Genomic DNA, 16,738 nt, shown 5'->3' on the forward strand with positions numbered 1-16,738 from the left:
AATCCAATAACTCAGTATTTTTATGCTATTTTTGTTACTAGACAAAGCCCTAAAATAATAATTACATATGTATATATATAACACTTTTTCTAAATAGTTTTAAACATCAAATAGTAAAGTTCATCTTTTTCGAGATAGTTTTAAACATCAAATAGTAAACGTTCTTTTATCTTAATAGTTAATACTTTGAAAGGAAATATATTAAACATATCAATGACAACATTATTTTTAATTTTAATGTTTTTAATCTGTATTTAATTTGACATAGATGAATAAATGTGACGTTAGGATACGTATTCTAGAGTTCTCAGTGAAAACTTTTTCCATTTCCTTTATAGCTTAGTTACCTCTCCCCTCAGCTAAACACACCATAGTAGTGTTTTCTTGCATAAAAAGCCCACTCTAATAGCCTGTCTTGATCCTTCACAGTTTTTTCTATGTTCAAATAATCATTTACAGTCATATATAATACACACACACACACACACACAATACTACATACACTATTCTACATCATGCTCTTCTCACTCAACAATACCCAGTACATATACCTCTAAGTCACCTGGTATATCTCTAATTAATTATTTTTATTACCTGCAAAATATTATACTTTATGTATTTTACGTATCTATTCCTAGCATAATGACATATCTGTTAAATGTTAGGGAACCAACATATTTGATGCAAATGAGAAATAAGGTATAGAAAAGAGACAAAAATATATATATAAGCTTTATAATTTGTAACATAATAGATGTGGGTGATGTGGTTGAGATGGGCAGTCACAATGAGCATCCTAATACTCATCTCAGAATTGAATTTACTCACCCAGTCACAGACAACCCCCACAACCATGGCAGAAAGATGGAGGGTGCCTCTTTGAGCTTATAGCTAGCATAAGCACAGGATGTGTCTTGTCAACAGGTTGGCTTCAAAAGAGAGAAAACCCTAGATGAGGATTCATGGGGGCAAGGGGACAATGGGCTGAACCAAGCAAGTTTAGTTTCTTCTCCCAAGCTCACCAATCAGATGATTTCTTCCTGCATCCAAAAACAGGAGCGAAGGAGGGATGGGCAGCAAGGTCAGCTTTCCTGTAGCTGAAGCCTCCCACATAGAAATGTGAGTTCAGAAACAATAATTACATCTAACAGTTGCTTTTTGACTAACAGTATCCTTATAGTAAATTTTGATATCTGATAAGACAAAACCCTTCGATATTCTTCATAATTATTCTTTTATTAGCTTTTAGGTACATATTTTCTTTCACATAGACTTCCAGATTTTTTTCATTCTCTCCCACCTCTATTCCCCACTTATACTATGGGTAAAGTCTGAGAATTGCATTAAGCATTTTTTTAGGAATTGATATTTTATAATAATAATTCTTTTCATCCAGAAATCTAATAATGTCTTTCTATTTTCTTTGATCCTATTTTATGTCCTTCATTAATATTCTTTTGTGGATTCTTAGGAAAGTAACTTTCAAGAATTTTACAATCTTTAAATGAGATTGTGAATAGATTCTTTTTTTCAGTTCACTCTCTAGATCCTTATTACTAGCATAAAGAAAAGTTATTCATTTATATATTTATTCTATAAAAATTTACTTTAAAATTTCTAAGAAAAGTCCTAAGTGCACATGTGTAATAATAAATTTGAAAACACTGAGAGATATAAATAATTTCCTACAAAATGTAAATTATCAAAATGTAGCCCCCAAAAAGGAAAACCTTAATAGATCAATTGAATATTGAGGCGCAGCCTAGCGCAAATAGCTCATACCTGTAATCCCAGCACTTTGTGAGGTCAAGATAGGTGGATAGCCTGAGCCCAGGAGTTCAAGACCAGCCTGGGCAACATGCCAAAATGCCATCTTTACTAAAAATAAATAAATAAATAAATAAATATACAAAAAATTAGCCAGGTGTGGTGGTACTTTCAGCTACTTGGGAGGCTAAGGTGGGTTAATCACCTGAGCCCGGAAAGTCTAGGCTTCAGTGAGCCATGATCATGCCACTGCACTCCAGCCTAGGCAACAGGAGTGAGACCCTGTCTCAAAAAACAATAATAAATAAAGAATATTGAGGAGCTTCAGTATAGCAAAACTTAATAGCTGTAGATAAAATTTCATAAGCTCAAAGCACTACCTTCAAATGAAAGCTGACCAACCCAATTTAGCAGAAATTGCATCATTTCAGGGTCTAAAGAAATAAAGAGGTGTTTTGAGAATCTGTCCATCCTGACTTCACATCGAAGATTGACATTAATCCACCATGTTGCACAAGTTGAGCAACATGCACAAACGTCCATAAAATTGGCCTAGTGTCTAATGCATCAAAAAGGAAGCCTAAACTGACTCATGGACATGCTGTGCTAATGAAGAAGAGCAGAGGTGGAGTTTTCTCTACCTTTAATCTCTTTCAGGCGTACCTTCCAGAAGAAAGGCCAGATATGTTGCAGCTGTGCCAGCCTCAGATCAAAAACATCAATTTATGCTGCAAAGATTGTGCTTTGAGAAACACACTAGAATTCAGACTGAATGAATCCACAGGAATCTTAAGAAGTTTCAATAAAGGAATTGAAATAATGTTAAATGTTAATATGAAACAATAAAGAAAAAAACTATAGGCTAATAATGCATTTTTCTATAAGACAGATTTTTTTTTAATTTAAGTAGATAGTTTATTTGAGTTAAGCTAGAGGACTGCAAGCCAGGAGCATAGATTCAAGTTGCCCCGAGTATATACTCCAGTTAGCAACAAGTGGATTTGTAAAGGCAAAAAATGGGGACCGGGAATGGGCTGATACAAAGTTGTTTGTCAGAAATTCTCACTGGTTTAAAGAAATAATATTGATTCACGATTGGCTATACATTGTTAAGCTATAGGATAAGTTTGTCCAACTTGCGGCCCATGGGCCACATGTGGGCCAAGACAGCTTTGAATGCAGCCCAACACAAATTCGTAAACTTTCTTAAAACATTATGAGATTTTTTTTTTAGCTCATCAGCTATTATTAGTATTAGTGTATTTTATATGTAGCCCAAGACAATATTTCTTCCAATGTGACCCAGGGAAGCCAAAAGATTAGACACCCTTACTATAGGTTACAGGTTATGGTGTCCAGTGTGGCATTATTAAGTTAATTTACAGCTGCCTGTGGCAATAGCAAGCAGTTTCGGGAGATGAATACATAGCTCAAAGGGGAGAGTAGGGCGTGACTGCAGTCTCATTTTAATGTAAGAGACACATTTATTAACAATTCAGGTAAGTAATAGATTCTAATCATCTTCTTAATGTCAGTGAATAGAATATTGTGTTTATTCAAAGGAAGGCCAGTTAAACATGTCCAAAACTGCAGAGAAAATATTCGTGTGTGTAAACTAAAAGTTTGGTGCTTTCCTAAGCACTACAGATCCACTTGAGATGAAAGCATTATTCTGTCACCCAAAAAATGCATGAAAAAAAGAAAATAAGACGCTTGAAATGTCTGTTCGCTCTGAAATTAATCTTTCAGGAGATTTTTGTAGTTCCTTCTTAAAACACCAATACTAAAACACAGAGTACAATAAGTTGTGCAGGTTTTACAGGTTTGACAAACGAACTTGGAACTTACTAATTATAAAAGTATCAGTCTATGATGCCTCACTAGGTAAAAAGCCAGTAATACATGAGTCTTTGGCAGAAAAATGTACTGACTCTGAAGAATAAAGAATGACAGCCTCCTCTTTTGGAAGCATTTCCATTCCTCATCATGGTAGAGCTAGTAGTTCTCAACTGCAGTCATTCCTGAAATCCTTGGAGGTCATTTTTCCTTAATGTTCCATGCTGTTTTCAGACTCCATTCCTCTACAGACTGGCTTCTGTGGCATGGCAAGAAACACAGATGCTGCTTCATACATTTCCATTAGCAGGCAGGGCTCCAGGCATGTGGTTTCAGAAGGTGGTGGAGCTGTCTACATGTTATTTCTTCCCATGGGTGGAGATCTAAATTAAAACACTCATAAAAAAGAAAATCTCCCTCCTCAGAAATTACCAACAATAAGACCGATACAATTTGATTACTAGAAAAACAGAAGCCAACTCTCCCATGTTACTTAAAAATACTTGAGGACTTCTGAGAATTGTGCTCTTTATCATCAAAAGGAAGATATGAAATATACAAATGAAGGGGACATAGCAGAACCAAAGAGTGTAGTAAATTAATATCTGACTTTACACAGCTGGTTCTCATCTTTTCATAACATATCATCCTATCACCTGAGATGATGGAAGAGTTAGGACAATGTTAGGTCCAGGAGGGATGCCAGGTTGCCTGAGTCTAACCAAGATCCAGAACTTTCTAAGTTCTAAATCTAGTGTCTTAGATTGATATACTATTGATATACTTTACCTTATTTTAATTTCTTATGTTCTAATAAATTATTAGAATATTTAAATAACATTTAAATTTCTAAATAGAGCTAAAGTATGTTTTTTCATGAGTGCTATTTTGCTCATAAAAGAAGCAGAAAAGATTTACCAATAACAAACTTTATGGGAGGGAGACAGACAAGGAGGAGGGACAGGTATTCTCTTACATTATTGGTGGTAACATAAATTGGTATAGTCTTAAGGATGACAATCTATGAAAAATTTGGACTATATGTGGTGGAGAAAGGCAATACAAGCAATCCAACTAAGAAATAAATTATGCCATGTATACTAAGCACCATACAGGAAACGAATTGGGATAAATGATTTTTTTAAATGAGGATGAAGGTGCCCAAGTGTTGGGAATAAAGACATCTCTGAGAAGGTCTCATTAGCTACCACTTAATGGTGGGGAGGTTCTGAGTGAAGACTTGAGGCAGAAAGAGCTTAGGGCTTTGGAAGAATTAAAAATGTGCCTGTGAGAGAAAAGGAGTGTGCAATATGCCGGGAGAGGATAATGGGGAATGGGTCAGGCAGTTCCCTATATGACATGACAGGCAGTTTCTATTCTGTTCCAAGCACAATGGAAGATGTGATCTTTTTAGAAATAGCACTCAGTGTGCTAAGTGAGGGACAAACTGGACAAGAGATGAGAAAAAAGCAAAAGCTCAGTTATAAGCCCACTGCCCAGGCTACATGAGAGATGTTAAAAATTTAGCAAATGAGGAAGCTCAGAGAAGAGAACTAAAGTGGATTCAAAATATGTTTTGCAAGTAAATCAAACCTTGTCAGTTGTACCTCTGACAAATAAGAACTGATGAAGAGACTTTTCTAAAAGAAACATTTTGTTAAAGTGAGCATTAGGTTGATTTGGAAAACTCCTTCGTCACACTTTTTATGACCTTACAAATATACTACCACAAATAAGCAATTAAACTGACCAGACTAATTCAGAGCAAAAAGAGGTTGACTGTGGTCCACAGCATAAGTAAAACTTTTAGAAAGTTCTATTCATCTACATTTACCCTTCTGAAGTCTGGATTTAAATCAGCATATGATAAAAATTTTGCAAATCTTTTTAAAGAAATAATTCCAGGGATCACAGAAGCATGGTGAACCACATTACATACCATCTAAAAGGAAGTTGGGTTAACAGCTCCTTTTACCAATTATTCAAGTGCAGACTGTTCTCTACAGATGCACAATTATTGCATTTTGTTACATTTCTGGATATTTTCATATGATGATCCTGAGGGAAGAGGTGTACGATTTCCATTACTTTGAGTAACAAAAAGTGACAGATCATTATTTTTGCAAGCCATTTCAAGATGTATGTATAACTTTGGGTTTTTTTGTTTTGTTTTGTTTTGTTTTTTGAAGCAGAGTCTCAGTCTGTCACCCAGGCTGGAGTGCAGTGGCGCTTTCTTGGCTCACTGCAACCTCCGCTTCCAGGGTTCAAGAGATTCTCCTGCCTCAGCCTTCCAAGATTACCCTTCTGGGATTACAGGCTCAAGCCACCACGCCCGGCTAATTTTTTTGTATTTTTAGTAGAGACGGGGTTTCACCATGTTGGCCAGGCTGGTCTCAAACTCCTGACCTCAGGTGATTCACCTGCCTTAGAAGCCCAAAGTGCTGGGATTACAGGCGTGAGCCACCATGCCCGGCCCGAGATGTATATATAATTTTGTTAATGCGTGATATGTGGAACTATGATCTCAATTCATGAATTTCTGGATATTCAAGAATAATTAAACACCAAAAATTAGTAACTTCTGAGATATAAGATATATTACATGTTTCCCGTCAAAACAAACTAAAGCCAGTGGAGCCTTGCCAGTGAAAGCAAAGTTAATTAACATTCTCTACTTAATAGGCAATAAAAGTTCTGTAGATAATGAGTTCTAGAAACATCATGGAAACATCTGAAGATACTGCCCATTGGAATAAATATTCATTCTTATTGCTTCACTCCTTATGTGACAATACAACATGGTACAATTTCCACCAAAGAGAGAAATGGTTTCTTTAGCTTTTTCAACCTGTGATGTGTTGTACCCACTTTCCAACTCATACATTTTCAACATGGCACATTAATTGAAGCACAATCTACACACACAATGAAGATCCCTTTTAGTGATTATGATAGTGTTATAATTCTTATCTTTATTTCAACCTCTTGAGTAAGATCCAGTTTCAGGTTGGGCTTTGGTTTCCAAAGACATTATCTAGAGAATAAATAACATAACCACTCACTAGAAAACACGGAAAAATCCTTCCTTCTTTCCTTTTCCAAACATAAATGAGAAAAAAAGAGAAAGAACTGCTAAGTCCAGAGGCTCTACACAAATGCACGTCCCAGCAGGACTAACCTGCAGATTACCCTCCTAACACCGTGTAAATGTAGCCCCAATACAAGGGTGCTTTATTACCATACTGAGGTCCCCAATCTTCCAAAGGAAAGGAAGTGTTGGCTTAACACAGTGCTGTCAAGGGCACTTGGAAAAATGAGAGATCCCCAAATGCCTATGGACAGCACGATGAGATTTGTCATTGCTTTCTACAATCATCCTGTACAGAGACAAGAAATGTAACCAGCCTGCATCAGACCAATGTGCCATACGACACTCCTATCAAGGCTGCATTTGCTCTTAATGTACTACCTGACCAAGAATCCCCAAATGGTATTACCAATGAAATCCTTAACCTGTGTTCAGGTAAGCTAATAGTGGAATGATCATTACCTTTTTAAGCACTAGTTAATTAAAATTGTTAACAAACTGGAGTTTTAGAAAATGCAAATCATAGCAAAGTGAATCATATCTAGAATTTAGTCCACAATGCAACTTAATAGGTATGCTTACAAATACAATTCACTGGCCATCATTTTTAAAAATCTCCTTTGCCTTCATCACAATAACACCCTGAAGAGTTGCAATATATTAAATGATGGGAAAGAAAAAAACTAAAAGTGTATTGTTTGTCTCTTCTTCCCTGCCTTGAAGTTTAGAATGCTGTTATTCATAAAGTCTAGCTTTCTTCACATTATTTTCCAAATAACTTTCTTTTTTAATTATAAAAACAATGTATCCTCATTAAAAAACAAAATCAGAAAATGTAATATATAAAGATGTAATGAAGAAAAAATGAAAATACATTTATAATCCCCTCATTCAAAAAATAAGTTCTAGTATATTATGGGGTTTGTCCATGCTTATATATTTCCTCACATTATATTATAAGAAAAAAGCACCCATATACATCCACATGAACCCAAACTCTCACCACTGTTAAACAAATTCAAACACTAAATTCAGAAAGGTAACCAACATTTTGGTCACTGAATTCCACATTATATAAATCACTAACAAATTCTATAGTACTCAGCTCAGATTTTATCACATTTATTTGTTGACTAGTCTAGTCACACAGAAATCACCTCCTCAGAAAAGACGTTGTCCTGTGTCTCAGTTTTCCCATGTTGGAAAGGATTCAGTAGTATTTCACTTTTTGATTTTAGTCAAAAAGTGCATAAAATATGATATATAGAATTTAGCGGGAACTCTACAGAGAACACCAAATTTGATCTTTTGAAATTTTCTTTCCTAGTGGAAGCAGATTTTAAGGGTTCCCTAATTATTTCTCTGTTAGCATCAACACTCATCAGATTTGTCACAAATACCATTTAAGATATATGGTATCACTCAGGGATGAGCAATTTTTCTTTTTTTCTGTAAAGAACAAGAAAATATTTTTGACTTTGTGGCCATACAGTCTCTATCCATATCAACTCTGTTGTTACAACACAAAAGCAGCCATTCACAATGCATGAACAAATGGGCATGGCTGTGTTCCAATAAAACTTTATTTACAAAGTCTTTATTTCAAAAACAAGACTTTTCTGGAAATGAAGGGTGGTAATGGTCATGGTTGCACAACAATGTGAATATATTTAATGCCACTGATTTGTACACTTAAAAATAGCTAAAATGATAGATTTTATGTTATGTATATTTTACTACAATTTAAAAAGAAACAAAAACAAAATTTTGTTCACAAGATGTTTTTTCTAACTCCTAGACTACACAGTCCTCTCTGCTTAAAATACTCTGTGATTGGCCGGGCGCGGTGGCTCACGCCTGTAATCCCAGCACTTTGGGAGCTGAGGCGGGAGGATCACGAGGTCAGGAGATCGAGACCATCCTGACTAACACAGTGAAACCCCATCTCTACTAAAACTACAAAAATTAGCCGGGCGAGTTGGCGGGCGCCTGTAATCTCAGCTACTCGGGAAGCTGAGGCAGGAGAATCACTTGAACCCGGAAGGCGGAGCTTGCAGTGAGCCGAGATCGCGCCATTGCACTCCAGCCTGGGCAACACAGCGAGACGCCGTCTCAAGTAAGTAAGTAAGTAAATAAATAAATAAATAAATAAGAATAATATTCCATTTTCTGTACTACTCGGGAGCCTGAGGCAGGAGACAGCCTCCTCAATTCAGGAGAATTGCTTGAACCCGGGAGGCAGAGGTTGCAGCGAGCCAAGATCGCGCCCCTGCTCTCCAGTCTGAGCGACAGAGCGAGACCCCGATTCAAAAAAAAACTGTGATTAAGTGGTTTCTAAAACCTAATGTGTAATACTTGCAAAGATAAAATTGCTCTTCTACCAAAACTTTCTTTCAATATTTCTGAAACTGTAAAAAGTACTTTAAATTCTAATGTTATAAGCAAAGTAGCTAAAATGGGGCTGGTAATTTTTCCCCTCTGCTTTATCTTGGGTTAGAGTCGAAATATTTAAGCACCTCCGAGTATGTAACAGCAAGCAGGTTCACCACACTGGGGAAAATGTCTTGAGTAATGAAAAGAGCACCAAGATAATCTACCTTATTAGGCAATCTAGGCTTTTTTGAAAGTTATAAATGAAAAGAAATACAGTATAAAATATGTCATTTGAGTATTATCAGAGTAATTTTGCAATGCAATATTTATATATTTCAAATATTCAAGGCACCGTATAACTGTTCGATTTTATTTCTATTTTTTTATTCAAAGTCTACATTCATAGTTACTTAATGGGATGTTTTTCTTCTTCATATTTTTAGTGCCTTTCAATAAAATATATCATTGCTTAACATCTACATTTTGCTTAACTTTAGATCTACCCACACATACTCAGACTGAAAATAAATGCTCTTTTACAAGTTAGATTTTGGAGGATTTTGTATGTTTTGCTTCGCTTTTCGGTTTTCATTGTAACCATAGTCAACTAGATTCAGCCATAAGACATCAACACTGACAAAGTGTAGTCCGGACTAGCTTTTGCACTTCCACATCATGATTAATTTATTATTCATCTGGTACCTTCCTATTAAACTTTGTCTTTAGCCTGTGAACTTTTCTTTCAGCTTCCAACAAAGGATTTCATTGCTTTAGGAATTGAGGTGTGGCTAAGTTTTTACCTGGGAGCAAAGGTGATGCAAGCGTTTCTGGTGAGACCTACCCTTGGTTTAGGGTGGGGAGGGACCGCATAACAGACCATCTGTAGACTCCTTCGGAAGGCAGCAGAGACGCTGCAGAGGGCTTTTCTTAGACATCATCTGCAGACGGCTGGCAGGATAGAAGCAGCGGCTCAGTTGGACTTGTTCACCAGGGAAATCAGAGACAATGATGGGGCTCTTCCCCAGAGCTACAGGAGCTCTGGCCATCTTCATGGTAAGTCCTGGATTTTCCTAATAATCACAAACTTCCCTGCTTCCTCCCTTGTTAAAGAATATTATATTTGATTGCTCAATCTTTATTATAAATTCTAAAAGGAGTGCAGTGGAAATCAACACTTTAAAATGAAATTGTGAACGTTACCAATTTCCTTCTTTTGTTGTTTTTTGTGTTGTGTTTTACATAGAAAAATAAACCAGAAAGAAATGAGTTTTAAAAACCATTTCGAATTTTTTTTTTAGCTAATGAATTAAGTAATCTTAATCACAGGTTATATTTTCCACAACATTTTCACTTTCTTTAAAGTTATGCTTTTATTAGTTTTTCTAACCCACAAACAAGAACACAGGAGCCACTTTTATTTTCCAAGATTACGTGTGTCTTAGCATATAGCTAAGAACTCTACACGCCTGGGCTTGATACCTGATATGCTTTTAAAAGTAAAAAATCGCAGAATTAAAATCAAAGCAGTGTTTGACTCTAGAGAAGTTGGGAGGATTATTAAGTAAGTATTTATGTTTAGCTATTATGTGCCAAAAGAAAATGTCAGCCTTTGGGGGTGGGGGGAAAGACATACAACATTTTAAAGCCATTTTTTCAGAAGAATAATACTTCTGTTGATTGAGAAAGTTGTACATAGTATTATCTAAAAGAGAAACGGAATGTTACAGACTGTTTAAAACCTGGATGTTACAGACTAACTTACTTCTTAGCTGTGTTCTTATAGCAAAAAAAAAAAAGTCACAGTATTATCTGTTATATGGAGATATCAAAATAGTTAAATATACCTTAAAAATGAATGTCAAAACAATTCCTAATGCTAATTCGTATGGTTTCCATGATAAGCTGGGTTGGCCTAGGCATCAATTTACCTCATTTCTTCATCTAAAAAATTGAGATAAATGGACTTCAAGAAGTCACAGGGAGATAGATCTCAAGAAAGGACTTTCTTAGCTCTCCCTAAGATTTTTTTTTTTCTTTTTTTGAGACAAGGTCTGGCTCTGTCACCCAGGCTGGAGTCCAGTGGTGCGATCTCCAACCTCCGCCTCTGGGGTTCAAGTGATTCTCGTGCCTCAGCCTCTTGACTAGCTGAGATTACAGGCATGCACCACCACAGCCAGCTAATTTTTTTGTATTTTTAGTAGAGATGGGGTTTTGCCATGTTGACTAGTCTAGTCTCAAACTCCTAGCCTCAATGGATCCATCCACCTCGGCCTCCCGTAATGCTGGGATTACAGGTGTGAGCCACTGCACCCAGCCTCTAAGATTCTATTTCTATTACAACAATGTAACTGTTTTCAGTACCTGATGAGTTTATTTGAAAGGAGGATGTTGTTAAAGAGAAATGTGACTGTTGTATGACTTTCCCACCTTTCCAGATGGGAAATATCTGGGCTGAACTCCAGGTAGTCTGATAACCCCTATGTCCTAGCCAATGGCAAAGCTCAGGAAGTTAGGGGCCATGCAGCACAGGCTGTTGGGATAGTATTGCCATGAGGACATAGGATTGGGCCACCACAAGCTAAGGGGGGCTCTTTTTTTTTTGCTTTGACATATGGGCCACTCTCAATTACCCCTCTGATTCTGGAGTGACTGTGACATCCTTATATTGAGGCTAATTTTTATTTTTATATTCCCAATGCTTATTATATCTGTCTTAGAGTGGACATGCAATTGTTTGAAGAATGAATAAATGAATGATTTAATGAGCCTTCTCTAAACTATAAAACTCCCACACAATGTCCCTATAATTCTAAGTCATAAAGGAAACTATGAAATGACATGTATTTTGTTCCACTCAGGAAAATTTTACATACACATGCTGTTTAAACAACAATATAACTTCATACATAATTGTTCAACTGAGTGGTCTAGACCTACTCTGTCCAATATGGTAGCCACTAGCCACATGTGGTTTTAAGCCATTTGAAATGTGGTTGGTCTGAGTTGAGGTGTGCTATTTAATATAAAATATACATCATAATTTGAAGAAGACTTTGAATGAACAAAAGAATGTAAAATATGTCATTAATAATTTTTTATGTTGATTACATGTTGAAATGATAGTATTTTGGATGTATTAGATTAAGTTAAACGTATCGTTAAAATGCATTTCACCTTTTAAAAACATTTTAAGTGTGACTAAATTTTTTAATTATGTGTGGCTTTCATTTGTGGTTTTTATCTTTCTATTGGACAGTACTGGTCTACTATTAATGCTATTTATAGAAGGCGGTGTCAGTCAGGAGTGAGGCAATCAAGTCTTTATGGATTCAGTGAAATTTGAGCTGATTTGGGATAAGTATTGATGGGCGGGCCAAAAGGAGATCTCTTGGGTTGTCAGAAGAGTATATTCAAAGGCAGGCACAGTTAGGATTTGCCTAGGGGAAATGGACACACCAGTTTGACTAGAATGACAGTTTGCTTTGGAGAATCTGGACATGAATTGGAAAGGCAGCTGAGGGTCAGATTGAAAAGTGCATTTTGTGAAGGCTCATGGAAACCTTTTACAAGTGGGAAGCCACCCAGAGTTTTGAAATAATGTGGTTATGGGGGGAAGAAGCAATGTTTTCTAAAGCATTCTGAAGTGGGAATGCTCGTCTTTTGTTGTTGCAGGGTGGGTTCTGAAAGTTGGCAGATGTGTTTGAAGGTTTTGTAATAATCCACCATCCAGTGACCATACATGAGAAATAATAGCAAAGTCATAGACTTAAATCTCTGGCTACGCCACTGACTCACTACAGGCTTTGTTTCCTCAACTGTCAAATAAGAATCACACCCCACCCCCTGCCTAATGAAAATGGTCATAGTGAGAATAAAGCAGCAATGCATGCAAAACAATTAAAAAGTGCTGTGAGAAAGATGAAGTGAATTGTAAACCCTCTAATTTTTATCACTTGTACTATTTTTAGTAATGGGGTAATTATTGATAACTTCTTAATATTGTGTCTTACTATCTCAAATAACCATGGATACCAGTGTTAGTAAGTCAAGAAAGGGCCTACATTTGTCTTGAGCTAAAAAGTATATCAAAAACAGTTGTCGTATCAATTTTTAAATTGACAGGAAAAAATAACAGCTATATTTGGGAGGAGAAGGCATGGGGAATAACTACTATTGAAAAAAATGTAATATTTATCAGTTTCTTGTGCTTGTTTGATCCATTTTATGCAATGTAAAATAAACGTTTTTGAGGAAAGGACTCATGGTTGAAAATGCTTATCTTCAGAGGTTTAATCTTTTGAAAAAAATTTATCTTCAGAGGAAACCATTGTGTTTTGTAGTCCACCAAATCTGAAACAGTTTGTCATCCAACACTGCTATGAGCATTTGGACAATTTGCTATATAACTTTATGTTACTATATTAGGTAAAGCTTTCCTCACTAAAAATTAATAGAGATGTTTGAAATCTAAAGATTTTTAGAGTACAATTTTTTTAAAGAAGTTGGTGGTAGGAAAAAGAGAGAAGTAGTTTAAATATCAAGTTTGAGTTAGCAAGTGTTCTAAATACAGCACAACTATCTTCAACCACTTTGTTTTCTATAAAACATCTAAAAAGAAAATCTTTAGAAAAAGAATTCTAGGCTAAATGGCCCAAATGTTTAACAAAATGAAAAATCTCTAAGATACCTCTTCTTCTCCTGATTGACCCAGTTTCCAGCACTGCTAATACATATAAAAATAAATGTCCTACTGAACCTCCCAAAAAGTTAATATTCTAAAATCAGAATAACCTTGCCAAGTGGTTCTTCCAGCCCTGCCTACTTGGGCAGAAGTCAGGAAAGATGTAATTACTTCTACCAATTAGCACTCCCTCTTGCTTCATACCTGAAACCGGTTTTCATCTGGAGCTAGAACACTCAGTGCTCATGAGGTTTCTCACAAACCTTTTAGCCTTTGGCTCTTTCTGTCCAGTTAAGAGTCAAGCTGGTAGCCTAAGGTGAGGCCTTGCTTTGGGTAGTTCACCATAAGAAAATTACATAGACGATTGGTTACTACCCATAATCACAAGATGAATAATTGAATCTGTCTAATATACACCTTTTTCTTGGAGAGCTGCTGTGCAGCTGGCTAGGTTGTACACTGCACAACTCCAGGAGGTGCATTCACATAAACTACAGCGTGAGCAGTGCCCTGGCATTATTCAAGGAGCAACCTACACAACTGTACAGTGGAGTACTGTTTCTTTTCTCTTTCTCATGGTCAAGAAAGAGAACAATCTTATGCACCTTGACAGTGAATAATAACAGGTCACTTCATATAAAAATGGCTCTTTTAGGCTGGGTGCAGTGGCTCATGCCTGTAATCCCAGCACTTTGGGAGGCCAAGGCAGGCAGATCATGAGGTCAAGAGATTGAGACCATCCTGACCAACATGGTGAAGCCTCATCTCTACTAAAAACACAAAAATTAGCTGGGCTTGGTGGTGCGCACCTGTAGTTCCAGCTACTCGGGAGGCTGAGGAAGGAGAATCACTTGAACCCGGGAGGCAGAGGTTGCAGTGAGCTGAGATGGCACCACTGCACTTCAGCCTTGTGACAGAGCAAGACTCCGTCTAAAAAAAAAAAAGCTCTTTTATACCTCTTTTGAAGTTTGGTGACAGAATTGGTTAACATTTTATCAAATGGCAATTTAATAAAACTAACTTATTTTGGGCTAGGGCTCACCTATGTGCTTTACATCTATTAATTTAATCCTCACAACAAACCTATAAGGTAAGTAAAATTAATTATTATTCCTATTGTACAGATGAAGAAACTGAAAGATTAAGGAATGTTCCCAAGTTATATGCTAGTACATGGTTGGGAGTTGGATTTAAATTCAGTGATTCAGAATCCAGTATCCAATTTTATATTATCATACTTGACTGCAGCCTACACAGCATTTCAAATGAGCATTTAAGAATATCCAGGGATATTTATTTTTCTTAGCATTCTTTCATGATACAAGGCTTAACTTTCTAAATTAATTGAGTTTACTCTAAAAATCAGTTATTGGAAATTGAATTCTTCACAATTAAATAATTTCCAAGTAATTAGACATATATCAACTTTGTTCAATTAAGGAATTTGCTTTGATAAATACAAAGTTTATCACAATGTTTTGGAGTTTTTAAATTTTAAATTTCAATATATATAGAAAGCTATGAGATATTATGAAAGATGCTAATATGAATGATATTACTTACCTGTGTATATTTCATGACATTTTTCCCAAAAAAATTTAATAAATACAAAATCAAGTTTATAATTTGGACTGATTTATTTGAATTATCTAATTCATTCTGCAAATTTCCCCAAGAATCCCCATTCTAGAAATCAGAAGTGTAGTCAGGCCCTAGGCCTGGCTGGGATGAGCTACCTGCATCTAATCCATAGTCTTATGTTCTGTCCCCTGCCACACTAAAATATGAGGTTATCCCAAACAAGTTCTCGGCCAAACTAAAGTAAAGAGCAGGTGCTATTATACTTGCTTTTTGTTTAATCTAGCTACCCATATCCTCAGATTATATTTATTGTGTACATACCATATTCAATAGGAACCTTAATGATACAACCATATACATTTTTATTAACAAATAGAGCATATGGATATCAAATTGCTTTATTTCATATATTTTTTAAATTTAATAATTAGATTTGCTTTTGATAATATTTGTAATTCATATCTATACCAAGGCATTAAGGCTATATCAATGGTTTAAAAATCATATAATTAAAATTTACGAAGTAACCAGAAAACAAAAAGAAAGAAAAGTACAGTAATTCTCAAGATAAGGGAGGTTTTCTCCACATTGGTATTTCCAATCCAGGCCACCAAAAGAGACAACTTAGTTCATTCAAATCGTCAGAAAACTATGTAAGTATTTATTAGCTTGATTTAGTCATTCCATAGTTTATACATATCTCAAAACAACGTGTACATGATAAATATATACAATTTTGTCAATGAAAATAGATTTACAAATAAAAACACATAAATTGTTTTAAAATATCCAAAATTATTATATTAGCAAATTAACTAAAACAAGTAGCCATTATATAAATATTAACTAAAATAACTTTTTTAAAAAAAATACTATTCTAAATAATGTAAGGCTGTGCTGTCCTCTAAAAATCTAAAGATCATTGCAATATTCAGAAATGTTTCCCATCACCTACTTCCCAGGAAAACAGAAATTGTACCTTATTGTGTATTAGAAGAATCATTCTCTGTAGGGCTAGTCCAAGCATGATTCATATTTTCGAGATGACTCTCCAGTTTTCCTGTAAAGGGGAGCCTGCCTGGCCCATCCCTCCTCTCACGTGTAGCTGAGTCATTCTTATGCTCTGAGAAAGGAATTGTGCAGTTACTACATTGCTCTGGTCTTTTCTACCAAGTAACTCAAGGTATTGCTTTAAAAAGAGCAACAATGTTGGAAAATAATTTTGAGACATGTTATAACCACAAGTAATGGTTCTTTTCCATGACAAATTTGAACACACACTCTTTGGAATCAAGGTTTCAGCTGGAATGTCTAGAAGGGAAGAGTCCTGACATCTTATGTCTGACATAATTACTCATTTGGTTCAGACTTGGACTAGTCTATTCATTATAACCCTAGAAAATAAACACTGT

General features: G+C 35.7%; 1 protein-coding gene and 1 long non-coding RNA gene across 3 annotated transcripts in view; one reads left to right on the forward strand and one right to left on the reverse strand.

The window, feature by feature from the left end:
* Positions 1–16,409, reverse strand: part of LOC134760293 (uncharacterized) — a 121,836-nt gene extending 105,427 nt beyond the window's left edge. The window contains exon 1 of one of the 2 annotated variants that reach the window (XR_010137571.1): positions 16,306–16,409. This is a non-coding gene — a long non-coding RNA (uncharacterized LOC134760293). The remainder of the gene's footprint in view (positions 1–16,305) is intronic. The other variant, XR_010137572.1, reaches the window with a different exon arrangement.
* The window catches only part of DSG3 (desmoglein 3), a 28,457-nt gene continuing 21,729 nt past the window's right edge, over positions 10,011–16,738 (forward strand). Inside the window, exon 1 of the mRNA XM_024235941.3 lies at positions 10,011–10,117. Coding sequence (XP_024091709.3) covers positions 10,070–10,117 — 48 coding nt within the window. The 5' untranslated portion in view covers positions 10,011–10,069. The remainder of the gene's footprint in view (positions 10,118–16,738) is intronic.

Source organism: Pongo abelii, chromosome 17, assembly GCF_028885655.2.
Source record: "Pongo abelii isolate AG06213 chromosome 17, NHGRI_mPonAbe1-v2.0_pri, whole genome shotgun sequence".
NCBI classification, from domain to species: Eukaryota; Metazoa; Chordata; class Mammalia; order Primates; family Hominidae; genus Pongo; species Pongo abelii.